Below are 19,041 nucleotides of genomic sequence, written 5' to 3'. Positions count from 1 at the left end.
TATCTTAAGCATTGAAAAGTTGTCACTGCACAATTAATAATTAAGTAGGAAAACATTGATAACTAATAGACTAATTGTTCTCGAACAATTAGAGGTCTTTCCACCTTAATATTTTGAATGAAATGCTAGATTGCTCAATAAGATAAAAAAAACTATATACCTTTAATATATGCTGTACTATAAAATGGAAAAACCACAAAGCCATAAATGATTTTTATAGAGATTTTTTTTTTTATTTCAGGTCATTTCTTTAAGAATTATATGTTGTATAACGTAAACATCTATTGAATTACTTTTCTGAATTTTTTGTCAACTTACTCCGAACAAAACTGAGCCAACTAAATACTATTTACACCAGCAACCTAACAATAGAAGAGAGTGTTCTAGAGGCTAGCTGTGTACAAAATGAATGTTCCACTTAAGTAACCACAGGACTTGATGCGATAACTGGCTGACCCAATTGAATACCTTATTGCGCAATCCAGCAAACTATTGAAACTCTTACTATAATTCTGTATTTCAAAAGATATGAAAATTCATTAATTAATAGATTTCCAAATGACACTGACCTTTGAACTTTATGTAATTTTGTAAGGCCAAGGTAGACGCTTCTTTTCCAAGTGGTCTGAAGTCTCTATGATAGATAGTAAAAAAGTTGGATGTGATTTAAGTTTCAATACTTTCAGGGCAATAACTGCTAGATTGGGACCTCATATCCTTTTGGTGTGAATAGATTGAAGAACCCTTTAAGTGTACTGAAGACATTGGTAAAAGTTTCAAGTCTCTATCTCTTATGGTTTCAGAGGAGTAGCGATTAACAAGCATTTCTTCTCAAAGGGCAGTAACTCTGCAAGTTTTGAAAGTTTTTTGACACAGGGTCAAATGGTATCATAACTCTTAATGAGCAATTACATAAAGTTTAAATTGTTTGGATAACCCTAATAACAAAAAAGTGACTTCGAGGTAAATAGAAGAAGAAGAAGAAGAAGAAGAAGAAGAAGAAGAAGAAGAAGAAGAAGAAGAAGAAGAAGAAGAAGCAGCATAAAGAAAACTAGATCTCGCTACGAGTAACGATTAGATCTTCCGTCCGATTTTGTTTGATGTGATACAATGAAAATCGATACTCTCTGCCAAATCTGAGATCCCAGTGAAACTAGGTTTTTTGTCTCGAGACCGGAAACGGACGAACGAAAGTGAATAATGAAAAAAAGAGCTGGGTTTTTTTCTATGCATTTGCCTAGTGCAGTGTACATCACTGTTTATCATGCTAGATGAAACACCAAAGACAAACGGTTAAACTTGCTAAAAACATGAATTGTCTGAACTCTTCTGGTGAGTACCGGAAGTGGTGGTTGACAAAATAAAACCAGTTAAACACATCTTCAATCAATTGTCTATTATTTCAAAAAGTTCGTATCTCAATCACCTAAATGACTAAAATCTCGCGGGTATCAAATTTGTAAAAAGGATAGGTACCTATAAGATATTTCATATAACTCACCGGAAGTAGAATATGTTTGCTTATTTAACATATATAAGATTGTGTAATGGTATACCGGTATTCATTCCAAGAAAAAAAAATAAGGAAAACATTTTGTAAGTGCTTCCGGTGACGACCGAAAGTGAAGACGATTCAAACAAAATAATGTAAACACGGATACATACTTAGGGCTATAATCCCACAAAGTTTGGTTGTTCAAGTCATCACCGCTTTTGAGATCTCGTGGAGTCATTGGTTTTTTTTGTGTCTCTTGACAGGAAACGGACAAACGGAAATGCTCAGTGAAAACAAAAAGTTAGTATTTCTTGAACATTAGACACTTGAGATCTCGTGAAATCATTTGTCTCTTGACAGGAAACGGACAAACGGAAATGCTCAGTGAAAAAAAAAATTGAGTGAGTATTTCTTGAATATTAGACACTTGTACTTTATTGTTAATCAATTCTTCTAAAATTGTCAAAGAAAAACAGTCAATTTTTCAAACAGCTTGATTTGTTTGAACCCCCCCCGGTGAGGACCGGAAGTGACGGTTGACAGAATGAAAGCAGTTAAACGCATTTTGTATCAAATGTCTATATTAGTTTCGAGCATTGATTGCTTGACTTTCTGGGATCTCGTGGGTAAAACATTTATGTTAAAAACGCTTTCTGACATATTTGAAATATCTTACCGGAAGTAGAACTGTTTGTTTTTATTTAACATCGGATACATGATATATGTAAGAATTATTACTTATATTTCAATTCTATATGAAACAAATTAAAAGCAAAAGAAAAAATAATTTTTGAAGTGCTTAAGGTGACGACCAGAAGTTATGACGAACAAAACGAAATAGTTTTAAGACATCAACAAATATAAATCTATATCCCTACAAACTCTGAATGCTTAAGTCTTTATTTTTTTTAAAATCTCAATGTGACAAGCTTTTTGTCGCGGGACAGGAAACGGACGACTGGAAATTAACTTTGGAAAAAATGAAAAATGAAAAATGGATGCTTGAGATATATTTACTCTATCACTCTTGGAAATTTCAAGAAAATCCATCGAGCCATCTCTGAGAAATCGTGTGTACAAAAAAGGAACAAAATTCGTACCCAATTTTCGAGTCATAATGAGCTCTTAAGAATGGCGGTACTGGCGTAAAACAAAAACAATAGGCACAATTTCAGACTATCGTCTACCTATCCTGAAAATTTTATATTCATATCTATGATAGTTTTCGAAATCATGCGTGCACAAAACGGGTCGTAAAAGTTACAAAATCAGCGATAAATCGGTACCGGAAGTGACGACTGCAAAAATATTAAAAACAAAATAAATTCAGATCACTATCAAGCCTCTGTGAAAAGATGGTGTAAATCAGTTGGACAGTTTCTTAGAAATCAAGTGCACAAAATTTGTGGGGAAAAATAATAATTAGATACGATCTCGTTACGAGTAACGAGTAGGTCTTCCGTTCAATTTTTAAACGATACGATTTACATATCAATGAAATTTCAGAATTTCCACTCAACCACTCCCTTTCACATAATGTATACGATTGTCAATATCCTGTAAAATGCTTAACAAAGTGTTTTTCACATATTTAAAATTTTTGTCCCCTTAAATCCCTAATTACGTCATTAATGGGTGTGTTAATGAGTTTTTCAAACTGATATTGTAACGATGAACAACTTTGTTTCTATAATGCATTACAAAATCCTGACCGTTTTAAAGGTATGTGTAAAAGACTTTATGTCTTGGCCCCTATATTAAGGGGCCAGCCCTTTTTTGGAGATCCTTCGAAAGGTCTCACGAATACTAACATTTTTTGTTCTTACACATATCTAAACTTGTTGTTTATTTTTGTTTGGGGAGGGGGAAACAAATGAATATTTTAGGGGCCAACTCTCTAGATCCTAATGGGGACATACATTGGTGTTTTGATTAGTGGAATCAATTAGAATCAACAATACATACATTTTCTTTTCTACAATTCTTAACAAAAAATGTCTCCTTCTTTAGATATATTGCGTCAAAGCTTAAGTACTTCGGCTTCTAAAAATCCACACTTACGTTCAAATGGGTGTGGGAATGATTTTACCTGATGGATATTGGTACGATCAACAACTTTGAGAAGAAGAATTTTGAAAAATACCAACAAATTTTTAATAACTCTTTATTATCTCCCCTTTAAAAAGGGAGTTGCCCTTCATTTGAACAAACTTTATTTCCCTTCACCCAGTGATGCTTTGTGCCAAGTTTGATTTTGGTTCCAGAGAAGAAGATGAAAATGTGAAAAGTTTACAACAACGCCAGCACCAACGCCAACGACAAACAACGGACAAATGTTAATCAGAAAAGCTCACTTGAGCTTTCAGCTCAGGTGAGCTAATAAGTATAGACATGCATGATTGAAGGAAATTTTGATATGATAGATTTAGGAGGAGTTATGCCCCTTTTAATTTCAAATCATCTGTTTATAAAATGCATATTGAGGGAGATACACAATGCTCAGAAAATTATTTTGATCCATTATTGTTTTCTTGTTCTTTTGTTAACCGCACGGAATCTGACTAAAAAAGGATATAATTATTAACTAAATGGATAGTTAGGTGTATTTTATTCACTTTCATGTACTTCAAATGTGAATCATAAGTGAGATTACTTGGGGGAAAAAAACATGATGTGCACAAATGTGTAGAGATATAAATTAACACATGGTCTGTTACATCACTGAATAAGTCTGTGTAGAGCTATAAACACACGGTCCGTTAGATCACTGAATAAGTCTGTGTAGTGCTATAAACACACGGTCCGTTACATCACTGAATAAGTCTGTGTAGTGCTATAAACACACGGTCCGTTACATCACTCAGTAAGTCTGTGTAGAGCTATAAACACACTGTCCGTTACATCACTGAATAAGTTTGTAAAGAGCTATGAACACACGGTCCGTTACATCACTGAATAAGTTTGTGTAGAGCTATAAACACACGGTACGTTACATCACTGAATACGTTTGCATAGAGCTATAAACACACGGTCCGTTACATCACTGAATACGTTTGCATAGAGCTATAAACAAACGGTCCGTTACATCACTGAATAAGTTTGTAAAGAACTATAAACACACGGTCCATTACATCACACATTAAGTTTGTGTAGAGCTATGAACACATGGTCCGTTACATCACGGAATAAGTATGTGTAGAGCTATAAAAACACGGTCCGTTAAATCACTGAATACGTTTGCGTAGAATTTTAAACACACGGTCCGTTACATTACGGAATAAGCTTGCGTAGAGATATAAACACGGTCCGTTACATCACTGAATAAGTCTGTGTAGAGCTATAAACACACGGTCCGTCACATCACTCAATAAGTCTGTGTAGAGCTATAAACACACGGTCCGTTTAATCACTCAATAAGATACTGGTATCTGTCTCTTCAGGAAATATTTTGTCCTATTACACCAATAACTGTGTTGAATACTTTAAATGGAAAACCATGGTCAAGAATCCACAATGTTTGTATGAATTCAATAACAGTCTTCATATCTAATGGTGAAAAAAAGACACAAGTATAAATCTAAGCACTAAGTATAATTAAATAATTATTATCTTATTTATATATCCAGTCCATTCTCATTACATTTTTTTCCACATATAGCAACAGACAACCATGTATGCAACAGACAGCCATGTTCGGATGATCACATAGTGTGAAATAAGCAAGAAGATGGTATTTCAGTCGATGTGAATTATACATAGGTCGATTTCAGCTGCAGATGTTGAACAAAGGGACAAACAACAGGTTTGGTTTTGAGAGCAGACTAGCTTTGTACAGAAACATTTACAACCTGTCAATATCCGAACTATCTCCATTCTACGGCTGATGTTGAGCTGAACATGGCCTCTCCATCAGGACGGGGCTGTGTTCATCTACAACAAGAGATTAATTAGCTGTTAATTGATAAATCAACACCATACAGTATATATATGACGGAGCTACATCTACAAAGTAGTTTAACCTAATTTCATTGACACATGCTTTAATAGTTATGTAAATAATTATATCATTTCAATCGACTTGTACTCGTAACAAAACAAATTACAAATACACGTGTCACTATATTAACATCTGGTTTATAAATTACACTGAGCTGTTATATTAATTAACTAATTAGATTGACATATGACTGCACATCTTTTTATAAAATACATTCAATTTCTATTAATTTTAGATAAACAAACAATGAATCCCAGTGAATGGTAGATACAGCTAACCCTGTAACAATGGGCTGTTTATATTGACAAACAATCACACAGATAAACATGTCTTACATTATCTTATTGACTAATAATTAACATGGACTGTGTGTCTTAGTTATCTATATCTAATTATCGTGAATGATAATAACTCAGACTTACCTGTCAGAGCGTCCTGTCTGGTGATATACCGGTAGACCCACACCTTGTTGTCCCACCATGATCCGACCCAGAGACGGTGAGTGTTGACATCATAACTCAGGCTCCGTGGTTTACGCATCTCTTGTGATTCTGTCAGTAGATGTGACAGGAACTGACCGTCCTTGTCCAACATCTGTACTGTTTTGGTTTTATAATCACACACCAGGATGTGTGACAGCGCGTCAGTACAGATTCCACCTGGCCATAGTCCTGATCCTGATGGAGGTCCTGTGTAGGCAAAACGATGTCTTCCTCCACGCTCTGTTACCACTACAGCACAAGGTTCAGACACCACAACATCCCCATTGTTGTTCTCTGTTATATAGATTGGTCGTCTATCCAGTCCCCGTCCTGTGTTGTCGGGCTGTATGGTTTGGGTCAGTATCCGTCCTGTGTTGTCGTGCTGTATGGTTTGGGTCAGTTGTCCGCTCTGGTTGTACCGGGTTACCTTGCCTGTCACTGTATGTAGATAACGCATCCCGACCAGTAGATCCCCAGTGGACGGGGACCAGTACACACACCATGGTTCCCATGTAGAGTTTGTTCTCTCGATAAATGTGGTGGTTGTTTTCATATCCTTTGACAGTTTTTTGATGTTATAACTCCTATCTATATAAATCAGTTCACTCTCACTGTTCACTGTGTGGAATCCTCTATATAAACCACTACATGAATCCTCCACATGATGTAGAGGGTCATCTGCTGTGTCTTTCAAAATGAGATTGTTTCTATGATCACTGACCCAGACCCGGTCTGATGTCACACGGGAAATGTGATAACAACAACGAACACCTTTCACTGTGAGAGAGTGAAGTAACTCGGGGAGAGACATCAGTTTCAGCAGACACTGGTTTCCTTGCTGTGGTTTTTCTGCCCTTGGGGTTGGGATTCCACTCAGTGACTCCATCACACAACTTTGATCTAAAAAACATCAGAGTTCTAATCCTGTATTGTTATAAGGAGTATATTAAGTTAATTAAATACTCTGATAAGTAATTATCAAACTCATTTAGATACTTTAAATGAATTTCTCTTGTATATCTTAATTTCATAGCCATGATGATGTTTGCATCTTCTTATTTAAATAAGTTTGAGGAATAAACTACATTTGGTAACATGTACATAGATATAATAATGTATATCAAGTATATGAATATATAACTAATATATAAATAACAATCACAATGAAATTGATATCAACTAATTAACAATTAAATACGACTTGTGTGATATAACAAAAATAACTAAGGTATCCTTAGATCTCATTAAAACCTGTATGATACCTAACACATATATACTACCGGTATTTCAATGGTAATGACTCAGACTTACCTGTCAGAGCGTCCTGTCTGGTTATATACCTGTAGACACACACCTTGTTGTCCAACCGTGATCCGACCCAGAGACGATTAGTGTTGACATCATAACTCAGGCTCCGTGATTCATGCATCTCTTGTGATTCTGTCAGTAGATGTGACAGGAACTGACCGTCCTTGTCCAAAATCTGTACTGTTCTGGTCCATTCATCACACACCAGGATGTGTGACAGCGCGTTAGTACAGATTCCACGTGGATATAGTCCTGATCCTGATGGAGGTCCTGTGTAGGAGAAACGATGTCTTCCTCCATGCTCTGTCACCACTACAGCACCAGACCACAAGTCATAGTCAGACACCACGACATCACCATTGTTGTTCTCTGTTATATAGTTAGGTCCACTATACAGTTCCCGTCCTGTGTTGTCGTTCAGTATGGTTTGTGTCAGTTGTCCACTCTGGTTGTACCAGGTTACCTTTCCTGTGTTTGTATGTATATAACGCATCCCGACCAGTAGATCCCCAGTGGACCGGGACCAGTACACACACCGTGGTTCCCATGTAGATTCTGTTCTCTCTATAAATGTGGTGGTGGTTTTCATATCCTTTGACAGTTTTCTGATGTTATAATTCCTATCTATATAAATCAGTTCACTCTCACTGTTCACTGTGTGTAATCCTCCATATAAACCACTACATGAATCCTCCACATGATGTAGAGGGACACCTGTTGTGTCTGTCAACATGAGTTTGTTTTTATCACTGACCCAGACCCGGTCTGATGTCACACAGGAAATGTGAAAACAACAATCAACACCTGTCACTATAAGATATCGATGGACCTCAGGAGCATACATCAGTTTCAGCAGACACTGGTTTCCTACGCGTCGGTTTCCTCTCTCTGTGATTTGAATACTCAGTGACTCCTTCACATCCTCCTTGTGGAATTTTGAATTTAAATCTGTTTTAAATAAAGTCAACCACATTCTTAACACATATTAATATCATATCTTATATGAATTCTTTTCATTTAGAACATGTTTCTTTAATGTAATAATATATTATTCCCACAAAGATAATAATGATTCATATAAATAATGATTCATCAATATGACTCTGGTTACAGAGACACTCAACTTGTTGAAGAAATGGCCCAAAATATGATTGACATTAGAGAGGAGGAGAAAGAGAGAGAGGGCGAGATATAATTCTCTCTCTCTGACCTTCTCTGTAAAACATGTTATCTTGTTCTCTTTTTAGCTCTCTCTATATCCTTTATCCTTATATCTCGCCCTCTAGAACATTTTCCAGACATAATTCTCTCTCTCTCTCTCTCTCTCAGGCTTAATATGTACTCGTGTTTCTTTTCTTTCATTCTCTCTCTGTCTCTCTGTATATATCTCAGACTTGTATTGCTTAGCTTATTTTATTTTTCATACCTTAATTCATTCTATATCCCTTCTCAATATGTTTTCTGCTTTCTGAAAGAGAGAGAGAGAGAGAGAGAGAGAGAGAGAGAGAGAGAGAGAGAGAGAGAGAGAGAGAGAGAGAGATTAACAATCTCTCTCTCATTAACAATCATATTACTATGGTAGTAATAGTTTAAATAAAATTATGATTGGTTTTAAAATCCATAAAGGACAAATCCAAACCAAAAAGGAGAAATAAAAACAATACAGAAAAGATGTCTTCTATTTTAATTTCCTCCAATATTTTTGACTAAAAGAATACATGTATTAAATTAACATAATTTAATTTTCACCTACCTTGCACACACATGAAGAAAGTACATATTGTGTGTGTATTGACACTAGAAATAGATATTACAGAATTTTGAAAAATGAAGACAGATTCACATACATCTACTGTATTGTAAGAAACCAACCTCTGCTTGATATAACAGGATATTTTTCGTATGAAATCACTGATAACAGCTATAAAGATCATTAATAAATGACACTCAGTTAAAAAACACTGTTTAAAAAAAAAAAAACTCTAAAATATGCTGTCTAATTATTTATAGTAAATGCAAACAACTTGTCTGTGACATTTTAATTAAATAAAAATAAGGCATCAGTACACATTTCTGAGTGAAACGATGTAGGTTCATGATTAATCTTTTTTTCCAATTTGATCACTATCTTTTTTCTACATTCCTGCATTGTGTTTTGATGGAAATTAAAGGTTCATTAGGTGTTTCCACCTTTCAGGTGAAAGACCTCTTGTTTTCTTTATGTTTTTTTTTTCTTCTTTTTTCTTCTACCTCGGAGTCACTTTTTTGTTATTTGGTTTATCCAGACAATTCAAACTTTATGTAATTGCTCATTAAAAGTTGTTACCAACTGACCCTGTGTCAAAAAACTTCCAGAACTTACAGAGTTATAGCCCTTTGAGAAGGAAATGCTTGTTATCGCTACTCCTCTGAAACCATAAGAGATTAAGACTTGGAACTTTAACCAATGTCTTTAGTACAATTAGAGGGTTTTCCAATCTATTCATACCGAAATGATCTAAGGCCCCCTGCCTCTGAAGGTATTTAAATTTCCATAAAATCACTTCCAACTTTTTTATTACTTATCACAGAGACTTAGGATTACTTGGGATAGAAGCGTCTACCTTGGCCGAACAAAATGACATACAAGTCAAAGGTCAAGGTCATCTGGAAATCTGTTAATTGACGAGTTTTTAGATCTCTTTTGTTTAGGGTGCTAACGAAACACTTTTTCATGGATGTAGTAGGACACCGTAATATTATTTAAAAAATTAGCCCCTTGGCTTACATTTTTTAATAACTACAGAGTTATTGCCCCTTTTATACTAAATACTTGTTATCGCTACTCCATTGAAACCATAGGAGAGAGAGAATTGGAACTTTTACCAATGTCTTCAGTACAGTTAGCTGTTTTTCAATCTATTCATACCAAAAGGATCTGAGGCCCACTTCTTGCAGTTATTGCCCCTGGAAGTTTTGAACTTTGATAAAATCACTTCCAACTTTTTTACTATCTATCACAGAGACTTCAGACCACTTGGAATAGAGACATCTACCCTGACTGAACAAAATGACATAAATGTCAAAGGTCAAGGTCAATTGGAAAGCTGTTAATTAATGAATTTTCATGTTTTTAAATGCAGAATTATAGTAAGTGTTTCAAAAGCTTGCTGGATTGCGCAATAAGGAATTCAATTGGGTCAGCCAGGTATCACATCAAGTCCTGTGATTACTTAAGTAGAACTTGTTTTCACAGTGAACCCATTTATTTTGTACATAGACAGCTAGCCTCTAGAAAACTCTCTTCTATTGTTAGGTTTACTGTTTATATGATTGTGTAAAGAATATTTACTAGGCTCAGTTTTGTTTATAGTAAGTGGGAAAAATTCAGAAAAGTAATTTAATAAATGTTTACGATATATACAAAATGGAATTTTTAAAGAAATGGTGTAACAAAATAGCCCTTGTTACCTATCGTTATATAATCGAACACTGGTGATTGGACTTTATATTTTACGTATCTTATAACTTTGACAATACTGATTGGACGTTACATATTATTCTTTGAACTATTGTGATTTGACTTTATCATTTCATTTCATAATCGGTATAGAATGCTTTCGTAAAGTAAATACCTTTATTTAATGTATATTCCGTGTAATTGAATCACGAATATTATGTGTCCATCAAAGACTATATTGCTTTAAAGGAAGGTCAGAGAGAGAGAGCCAATAGCTACCATGTTTACATTTATGGGGTATATTGTTTTGCGGTGATGATCCGTTAACGAATGTAATTACTTTTTTTGCTGGTCAGTATGTCTCCAAATTGGACATTAGGTTCCAGATTAGTACACAAATAACCTGAGGGGGTAAAGTTTAATGTAAACCAAACAATTACATACATCAATCTGCTAATTGAAGTCAATTAGTCGTTGATCGGTTCATGTAGATGACAATAATTGGTCACGATACAGTGACCCTCCCCCTAGTAAATACTTGTCGTAACCTTGATTGACCCTAAGAACACTGATTAAGGGCGGGTCCCTTACTGACCAGCTTGATGCCATCTTGGAGCATCATAGTAACAAGATGGTGGCACCCTCTTACGGGGCTTTTCAACAACCAATGAACACTTGTTTCACTTTGATAGTTGTTTTCCCCAAATATTATAAAACTACCAACTTCTCGCAAGCTAGGTTGATTCCGACGCTCTTTCGAACTCTTAACATCTCTCTCTGACTTTCCCGAATTGGGACTGTGTATTTAGTTTGCTTTTTGTCGAATAAAACCACTATACGATCAATTAAGACTTTTACTTAACGTGTGCACTACTTACGTAAGATACGCGTTGTAGTGTTATACGGGCTGATTGGTGCCGTGACCAGGATTCGTACCTTCTTTAAAAGACTTTGGATTTTTGGATTTATCTAACCAGTCACGGTAAGACAATTTTATTATTCTTTACTGTCCTGTTTTGTAAGTCCGAGTCTCATCTACTCTTGATTTATTCTTATTTATTCTATTATTCTTTTGGGTATTTATTGTCTGGTAAACATGACTGAAGGTTTAGAACAAGCCACAAATATTGTTGCTGGTACGATACAGCAAGGGTTTACTGAACTTAGTACGACAGTGAGTGAGAAACTCAAACAATTCAAATTGTCATTAAAAAGCAAGAAATCATAATTGATACATCTCCTTTTTTCGGGGAAGCCGTCGGAATTCCGGGCTTTGCTAAATGCAATAAACAAAGCTTTGGTCTTAAATCCCCATTTGACAGATGATGAAAAAGTCCGTCTTGCTGTAAGACATAGCAGAGGGGATGTAAGTGGCTATATCGGCCTATACATTGAACAGCGCGTGCATGACCAAACTGTAGAAAGGGGATGGGGGCACCTGAAAAACCAATTAATTTTAAGATTTGGGGAATGTAATGACAAACATCACGCATATGCATCCCTGTTCAAAATTAAACAAAAACCTGACAAAAATGTCCAAGTGTACAGCACTCGACTCTTTCGACTGGCCCTCGATGCATTTGACAGCCTTGACCCTCCTGAGGTACAGCGCCAGTTGGTACAATTATTCATTGACGGTATGTCCGACGATCACATGAAAATCAAAATCATGCATCAAAAGCCGACTACGCTGACGGCTGCCGCGGATAGCGCGCTTTCGATACAGAACTTTCATATCGAGGTTAAAATGCGGTTGGGGATGGAGTTTGTCCCGACGCGAGATCCGGAAGAGGTGGTATTTTCCGGGCTCAGACCTGTCGCGCCTGAACCGCCTAACCCTACCCCAACTTGAATTCCTCAAAACCTCCTCCCTGCCCCTCGCACTATTGTGCCTATGGAAATAGGTCACATGCGGTACCGAAGAAGGCCCAGAAATGAATAATTTGAGAATGCATGCTTTAATTGTAAAAGAGAAGGTCACATAGCTCGAAATTGACCCGAAAGACCAAGACAGCCCCAAGCTCGAAAACGTCCCACCCCGAAAATCCGTTTAAACTAGAAACCCTCCGTCGCAATGAGGCCGGCGGCGGAGGAGGAAAGGTAAGTGTAGGAGAACTAAGTAATCAATCACCCGCCAAAAAGTTAAAATCAGCTTTCATTAATTTTGCTGGTAGTCCAAATTCTTGTTTAATTAATGTTCAGAACCAGAAACTTAGGGCTTTAGTGGATACTGGAGCAGAGGTGAGTCTTATCAATCGGAAAATTTACGATTCACTAAAATACAAACCAGAACTACAAAGAAATGATAATAGTTGTTCACACCACAGGTAAGTGTATGGTTTTAAGACGAAGTGTTGTTGTGGCCCGGGGCGAGCCGATTACAAATCAACGTGTTGAAGACCCGCGCACGTCGGATCCGTATCCGATACCGGAAATAAACGCTTTACAGACAGGAGCCCTCGATTTTAAGGCACATGACGAATTTCAACTTTTGGTTAAAAATTAACTTGAAAAGAATATTGACTTATTTGCGAAGTCAGACGCTGACTTAGGACGGACCAATACCGTCAAGATGTCTATAGACACTGGTGACCATCACCAAATCAGGAAACGACCGTACCGCGCTCTGAATAAACGAAGAATAATTTCCCAAGCAGTTGATGAGATGCTGGCAGCGAAGGTGATAGAACGATCAGTATCCCCATGGTCCTTCCCGATGGTAATTGTGAAGAAAGCAGATGGGAGCAACCGACCCTGTGTAGATTACAGGTCCTTGAACAACATCACCAAGAACAACTTTTCTCCCTTGCCACTGATAGATAATATCCTCGCACAACTAGGCCAGACTAAGGACTTTACTACGCTGGACTTAAAAGCGTCTACTGGCAAGTGGCCATGGACGAGAAATCACAATCAAAAACGACATTTGCCTGTCATCGTGGACTTTTCCAGTTGGATGTTATGCCGTTTGGGTTATGCAATGCTCCAGCAATTTTTCAAAATTTAATGGCAGTGGTTTTACAGGGATTAGAAGACTTTACAACAGCTTATCTTGATGACGTGATCATCTGGTCGACAGACGCAGAGCAACATCAGCAGCATCTTCAACAGGTATTTGATAGGTTACGACACCACGGGCTTAAATTGAAGTTAAAGAAATGCTCCTTTTATCAAAATCGAACCAATTATCTAGGCTTTATCATCAGCGAACAAGTATTCAGCCCGACCCAGAGAAAGTTAAAATTATCAAAGCGTTGCCCCAACCTCGATGTCGCCGCGATGTTCGGTCATTTATTGGCATGACTGGATACTATCGACGTTTTGTTCCCCAGTACTCACAGGTTGCAGAACCTCTGACAGCTCTTACAAGAAAACATGCCAGGTTTAAGTGGACAGAAGAGTGTACTGCTGCATTTGAGAAACTGAAGAGTTACTTGAGCACTGTGCCGCTCCTTGCGTATCCGGACCCAACCAAAAGTTACATACTGTATACGGATGCGAGCCAAAATGCTATTGGGGCCTGTTTGACTCAACCTTGTGATGATCCCCCTGACAACCCCTACGTAAGGAATGAGGAACCTCTCTTCTTCTTATCCCACAAACTCAGTGACACACAGACGCGGTGGTCTGTTGTTGAAAAGGAGGCTTACGCTATCTACTATGCACTGCAAAAACTGGACGCGTATTTGCATGGAACCTCTTTTATCATCCGCACAGATCACAAACCACTGAAGTATGTTTTGGAATCCCCCATGCAGATCAAGAAAATCCAGCTGTGGGCAATGTGTATGACTGGATATGACTGTACCGTAGAGTATGTTGTGGGTACAGAGAACTCCTGCGCTGACCTCCTCACTCGGATAGATCACTCACTACTGACTGATGATTCTGATATTTGCACAGAGACGGGACCGGATGTAAGCGACAAGACATACGAGATTGGTATCCTTGATTCTTCTAATTTTCGACCCAAGGATCATATGGACTCTACAATCGAAGACAAAGATTTGGATATTCCTGACAAGGAGGAAGCCTTCCCTAACATAGACTTGGTGGTAGAACAGTCTCAAGACCAGGACTTGACTAGGTTAAAACTTCGTCTGAAAAATGCAAATCAGAGGCTAGACACCATTTAATAATCGACGATGTCGTTTATTACTTATCAGATCCAGACGGCAATCCGTCCCTACGGCTATTTGTTCCGACCCATTTGCGCCTTGGTGTCCTTAAACGACACCATGACCTAGGGTACTATGGAGTGGACCGCACTTATGCTCCTATTAGACAGAGTTATTATTGGCCTAATTTGTACAAGGAGCTTTTGGAATACACTGAAAAATGCATCCGTTGTAAGGAGAGAAATCTAAAGAGGCAACGAGCGGAACTACAAGACAGTGGTATTCCACCGTTTCCATGGGCCTATGGATGCCCACTAGTCCTTATTAGTGACAATGGTACTGAGAACATCGCTAAGGAAGTCCAGGAAACCTTAGCCTACTTGAACATTATTCACATTCGGTCGGCATTTTATCATCCGGAATCCAACGCCAAAATCGAAAGGTTCCATAGGACTCTACACAATATCCTTAGTAAGAGAGTTCAAGAAAATCCAACTACGTGGGATGTGTACCTTAACCAAGCGTTCGCCGCCATACGGTTCACCGTTAGCGAAACATCAAAATTCTCGCCCTACTTTTTGGTATTCAACCGTGATGTTGTGCTGCCGGTAGATAACATTCTGCGTCCCCGCCGTAAATACCTTGGTGATGAGCATCATCAAATTGCGTTGGAACTGCAACATCGGAGCTTCCTACAACTCCATAAACACCCCGCAAAAGCTAAGAAAAGACAAGCTTAACACGAGGACAAAGGCGCGAAACCAGTTGAATTCCAAATCGGCGATGCTGTATACTTACGTAACCATACGCCTAAGGGAAAATAGGATCGGCGGTGGCTACCTTTTTACCGAATCATAACTCAAACATCGCCGGTATCTTTTGTAATAAAACATCAATTAGACGGGTCGACAAGAAAAACGCATGCAAACGACATCCGTCTGGCTAACGTTGACCAATGGACGGTTCAGACTGACAATAGACCCCGGACACTACGACGGTTACAATACGCGGAACCACCGAACACGGACGGTCCCTCAAGCGGAACGAGTTCCGAAGACGAAGGGCCGGAAGCTCTCGATGACAAGTTCAGAGACGAAAGGACGGACTCCTCTGATGAGGATGACATACCACTGGCCGAACTACAGAGACGAATAAAACATAGGGAAGAACGTTTAGCTGATAGGCCAAACGAATTTAGTGATCAGTTGACACTCGACCCCGACGACATTGAAACTGATGAGACTATGCATAATGACGTTGAACCACTGACAGACGAGCAACTCAGGAAGGATGATATAAGGTCAAATTCTGACGAAGACATGTCAATTAGGGAGGTCAAGGTCAAGAGGCCCAAATCAAGGAGCATAAAGGCTAATGGTCTCTCGAAAGCACTGTATCAATTTTTGTAAACTCGTAAATACCCTCACCACGTGGATTTTAAAATCCAGACGATATTTACGTCCTTGAGTCATAATGCCTGACTTAAGCGTGGGCATAGCTAGATACATGATTGAAGCCTTTTAGGTAAATTAAATTTGTTTTTGTATTATAGATGGGACACAGCCACTATTTGAGAATTCTGGCTGTCTTGCTGCAGCAGGTACAGCCCCAACCGGAAGAGGAACCACTAGAACAACCAACGTGGGAAGAGCAAGTGGAGGCCTTTTTAAATAGCACGTGTTCACACTCTAGGGTCCGGAAATTACAGACGCTGGCCGAGACGACAGTATGGCTCGAAGGACAGGGGATCGATATACTTTTGATCCCTGTAGCGGAACGGATCCGGGGGTACAATGCTGTCGCCTGGTTGGCAGCTCAACAAGGACCCCACCTTCAACTGAAGCCAGCTGTCGAACGGGCCCTTCTTTTCAGTGGTCACAAAATCTGGCAGGAAAAGGCCTACCACTTGTACCAGGACTTTTCGGACTCCGAAGAGGACCTAGATTTTAATGATAACAACAAAGAAGTACGTTGGGGGTATTACTAAACTCCTCCTTCACCCAACTCGGGCGGCCCGGAGTTTGTGCCCCTACTCGAAGGAGGGGAGTGGGACGACCTCGACCTCGACTAAGTTGATTAAATTCCTTTTTCCTTTTTAATATTTCATAGTATGTAGTCAATAAAGGCTCTATAATCCTAAACTTTTCTTGTTTGTTCTTATTTGTACAGTATGATTTCGACTTCGACAAATAAGGATTACATTTCGACAAATAAGGAATACAATAGGATTTCGACAAATAAGGAATTATTCTAAGTAATGGCCACATTGTCTTTTCAGGGAGAATATGTGGGTTCCTATTTGCCCCCAGGTTAGGATGTGCTTCCTGGTTGGATCCTTGGTTCCGTGGACTACAAAGGGAATTTTATTACGGGAAAATGTCGTATTTAGAAAGATAAATGAAATTTCACCTACTCGCAGTCAATGGTCGATAGCGATGGTAGAGACCTTTGATAATTACGATGATATTATCTCTCAGTTGTATGTACAACTAAATCGGACTCGTCTCTTTGCTGCTGCCTTGAGTAAATATTATTTTCTTAAACGAAATAAGGATCATTTTAAAAAGATAACCGATAGCGCCCAACTTGAAATTGATAATGTGAAAATTGTCTATCAAAGGATCAAAGGATTCGGAACTTGTTGCATAATGTTAGGTACCTCACGAACGATAATAACAATCGACGTAAACGGGGATTGTTACCTTTTGTGGGATCTGCCCTATCTTTCTTGTTTGGTACTGTTTCGGAAGGGGACTTGAACGAAATTAGAAATCAAATTGGAACTTTGATAAGAAATCAGCAACGCATTTCTCATGTTGTTCAGAAAAGCCTAACTGCTATTAAAGAAAATAGGGGACTAATTTCGGAAAATCGACAGTCAATCAACCATTTGATACTGGATCTTAGCGTACTTGCCTCTTGTTTGACAATATCACTGAACTTATTGAAAGACGCGTGTCAGAAAACGAGCATTTCTATGCCATGTACTCCCAGTTAGATATCGCAGTGGAAGAAATAAAGTTAATCATTGGAGATGTAAGGTCAAGTTTGAATCATTTCTTTTCTAAATCAAATATGTTGGCCTTGGGACGCTTAAGCCCAGCAGTTATTTCCCCACGTGATTTAAAAGAAGTCCTTCTAGACATTAAAAGCAAATTGCCCCCCCCCCACTCCCTTATAATCCTGAAATCGATATTTGGGTTTTCTATAAATATCTTGAATGCTCCACTATTGTTGAAAATGATCATTTGTTAATCATTGTTCACATCCCTCTTTTGGACAGGTATTCTAAGTTCGAAGTATACCAAGTTTACAATCTACCTGTTCATATAGTGACCACTTCTTCCGTTCCCGCTGCGGAACAACCGCTTTCTCCTAACTCCAATGATAAGAATTTTATTGCAAGATACGCGCTTGAAAATGAAATGCTAGCAATCAATTCAGACCGAACCCAGTACGTCCTATTAACTTCACACGAATTACATAAGTGTACCAATGTTGTCAAAGATTGTTGTACTATAAAGAGTCCCCTTTATCCCGTGCATTTGAGTAAAACCTGCTTAGTGGCCCTCTTTATAAAAAAAGGGGAATGCAATAAAAACGTTTTGTGAAAAAGTAGTTCATGTGAGTAATTTGCCGCTGGCGCAGTATATTAGCGATGGTCAGTGGGCTGTGTCGACAGTCCAAGAGTTGAAATTTTCTCAAGTCTGCCCGACAAGTGAACGCGGTACAGTGACCACGATTCGTTCTGTAAAGCCTCCGGTTGGCGTGCTGCGTTTACCGATGTCATGTCGAGCTGAACACGGTCAAATAACCTTATCCCCATATTTCCGCCGAGAAACGACTGTCAAATTCCATGAAAACCACCTTAATATTACAATTGTACACACCCTCAACACCAAAAATATTTGGGAACAATTTCACCGAACCTTACCAAACTTTACTTATTTTACTTATCCTTTTAAATGAAACAAAATTAAACACATTGAAATGGATGATTTGCAAAATGAGCTAAAGTACATGTATTTTCCACCTGAAGAAAAGTTTTACTTACCCTATTGGTCTTTTCTTTTCATAGGGATTTTGGGTATCTTACTCATTGTCGTATGTTTAATTGGTATTAAATGTCGTAAACGAATCAAGAGTAGAATTATTGGGCTCTGGAATGCAAAGGGGGATAGTGGGGAATATAAGATGTCTGT

The 19,041-nt window shown here is 38.1% G+C and overlaps 1 protein-coding gene across 1 annotated transcript; it reads right to left on the bottom strand.

The window, feature by feature from the left end:
- Positions 1-4,131: 4,131 nt before the first annotated feature.
- Positions 4,132-8,767, bottom strand: LOC136272220 (uncharacterized). Its single transcript, XM_066073448.1, has 4 exons — positions 7,286-8,767; positions 5,915-6,874; positions 5,344-5,425; positions 4,132-5,041 (listed from the first exon to the last, which is right to left on the bottom strand). Exons 1-3 carry the CDS (start codon positions 8,253-8,255, stop codon positions 5,370-5,372), a joined length of 1,986 nt encoding a protein of 661 aa, XP_065929520.1. The 5' UTR covers positions 8,256-8,767; the 3' UTR covers positions 4,132-5,041; positions 5,344-5,369.
- Positions 8,768-19,041: the final 10,274 nt, after the last annotated feature.

This window comes from Magallana gigas, chromosome 10 (genome assembly GCF_963853765.1).
Source record: "Magallana gigas chromosome 10, xbMagGiga1.1, whole genome shotgun sequence".
Taxonomy (NCBI): Eukaryota; Metazoa; Mollusca; class Bivalvia; order Ostreida; family Ostreidae; genus Magallana; species Magallana gigas.
Note: the sequence above shows the minus strand (reverse complement) of the source record. Positions and strands in the feature narration are given on the sequence as shown.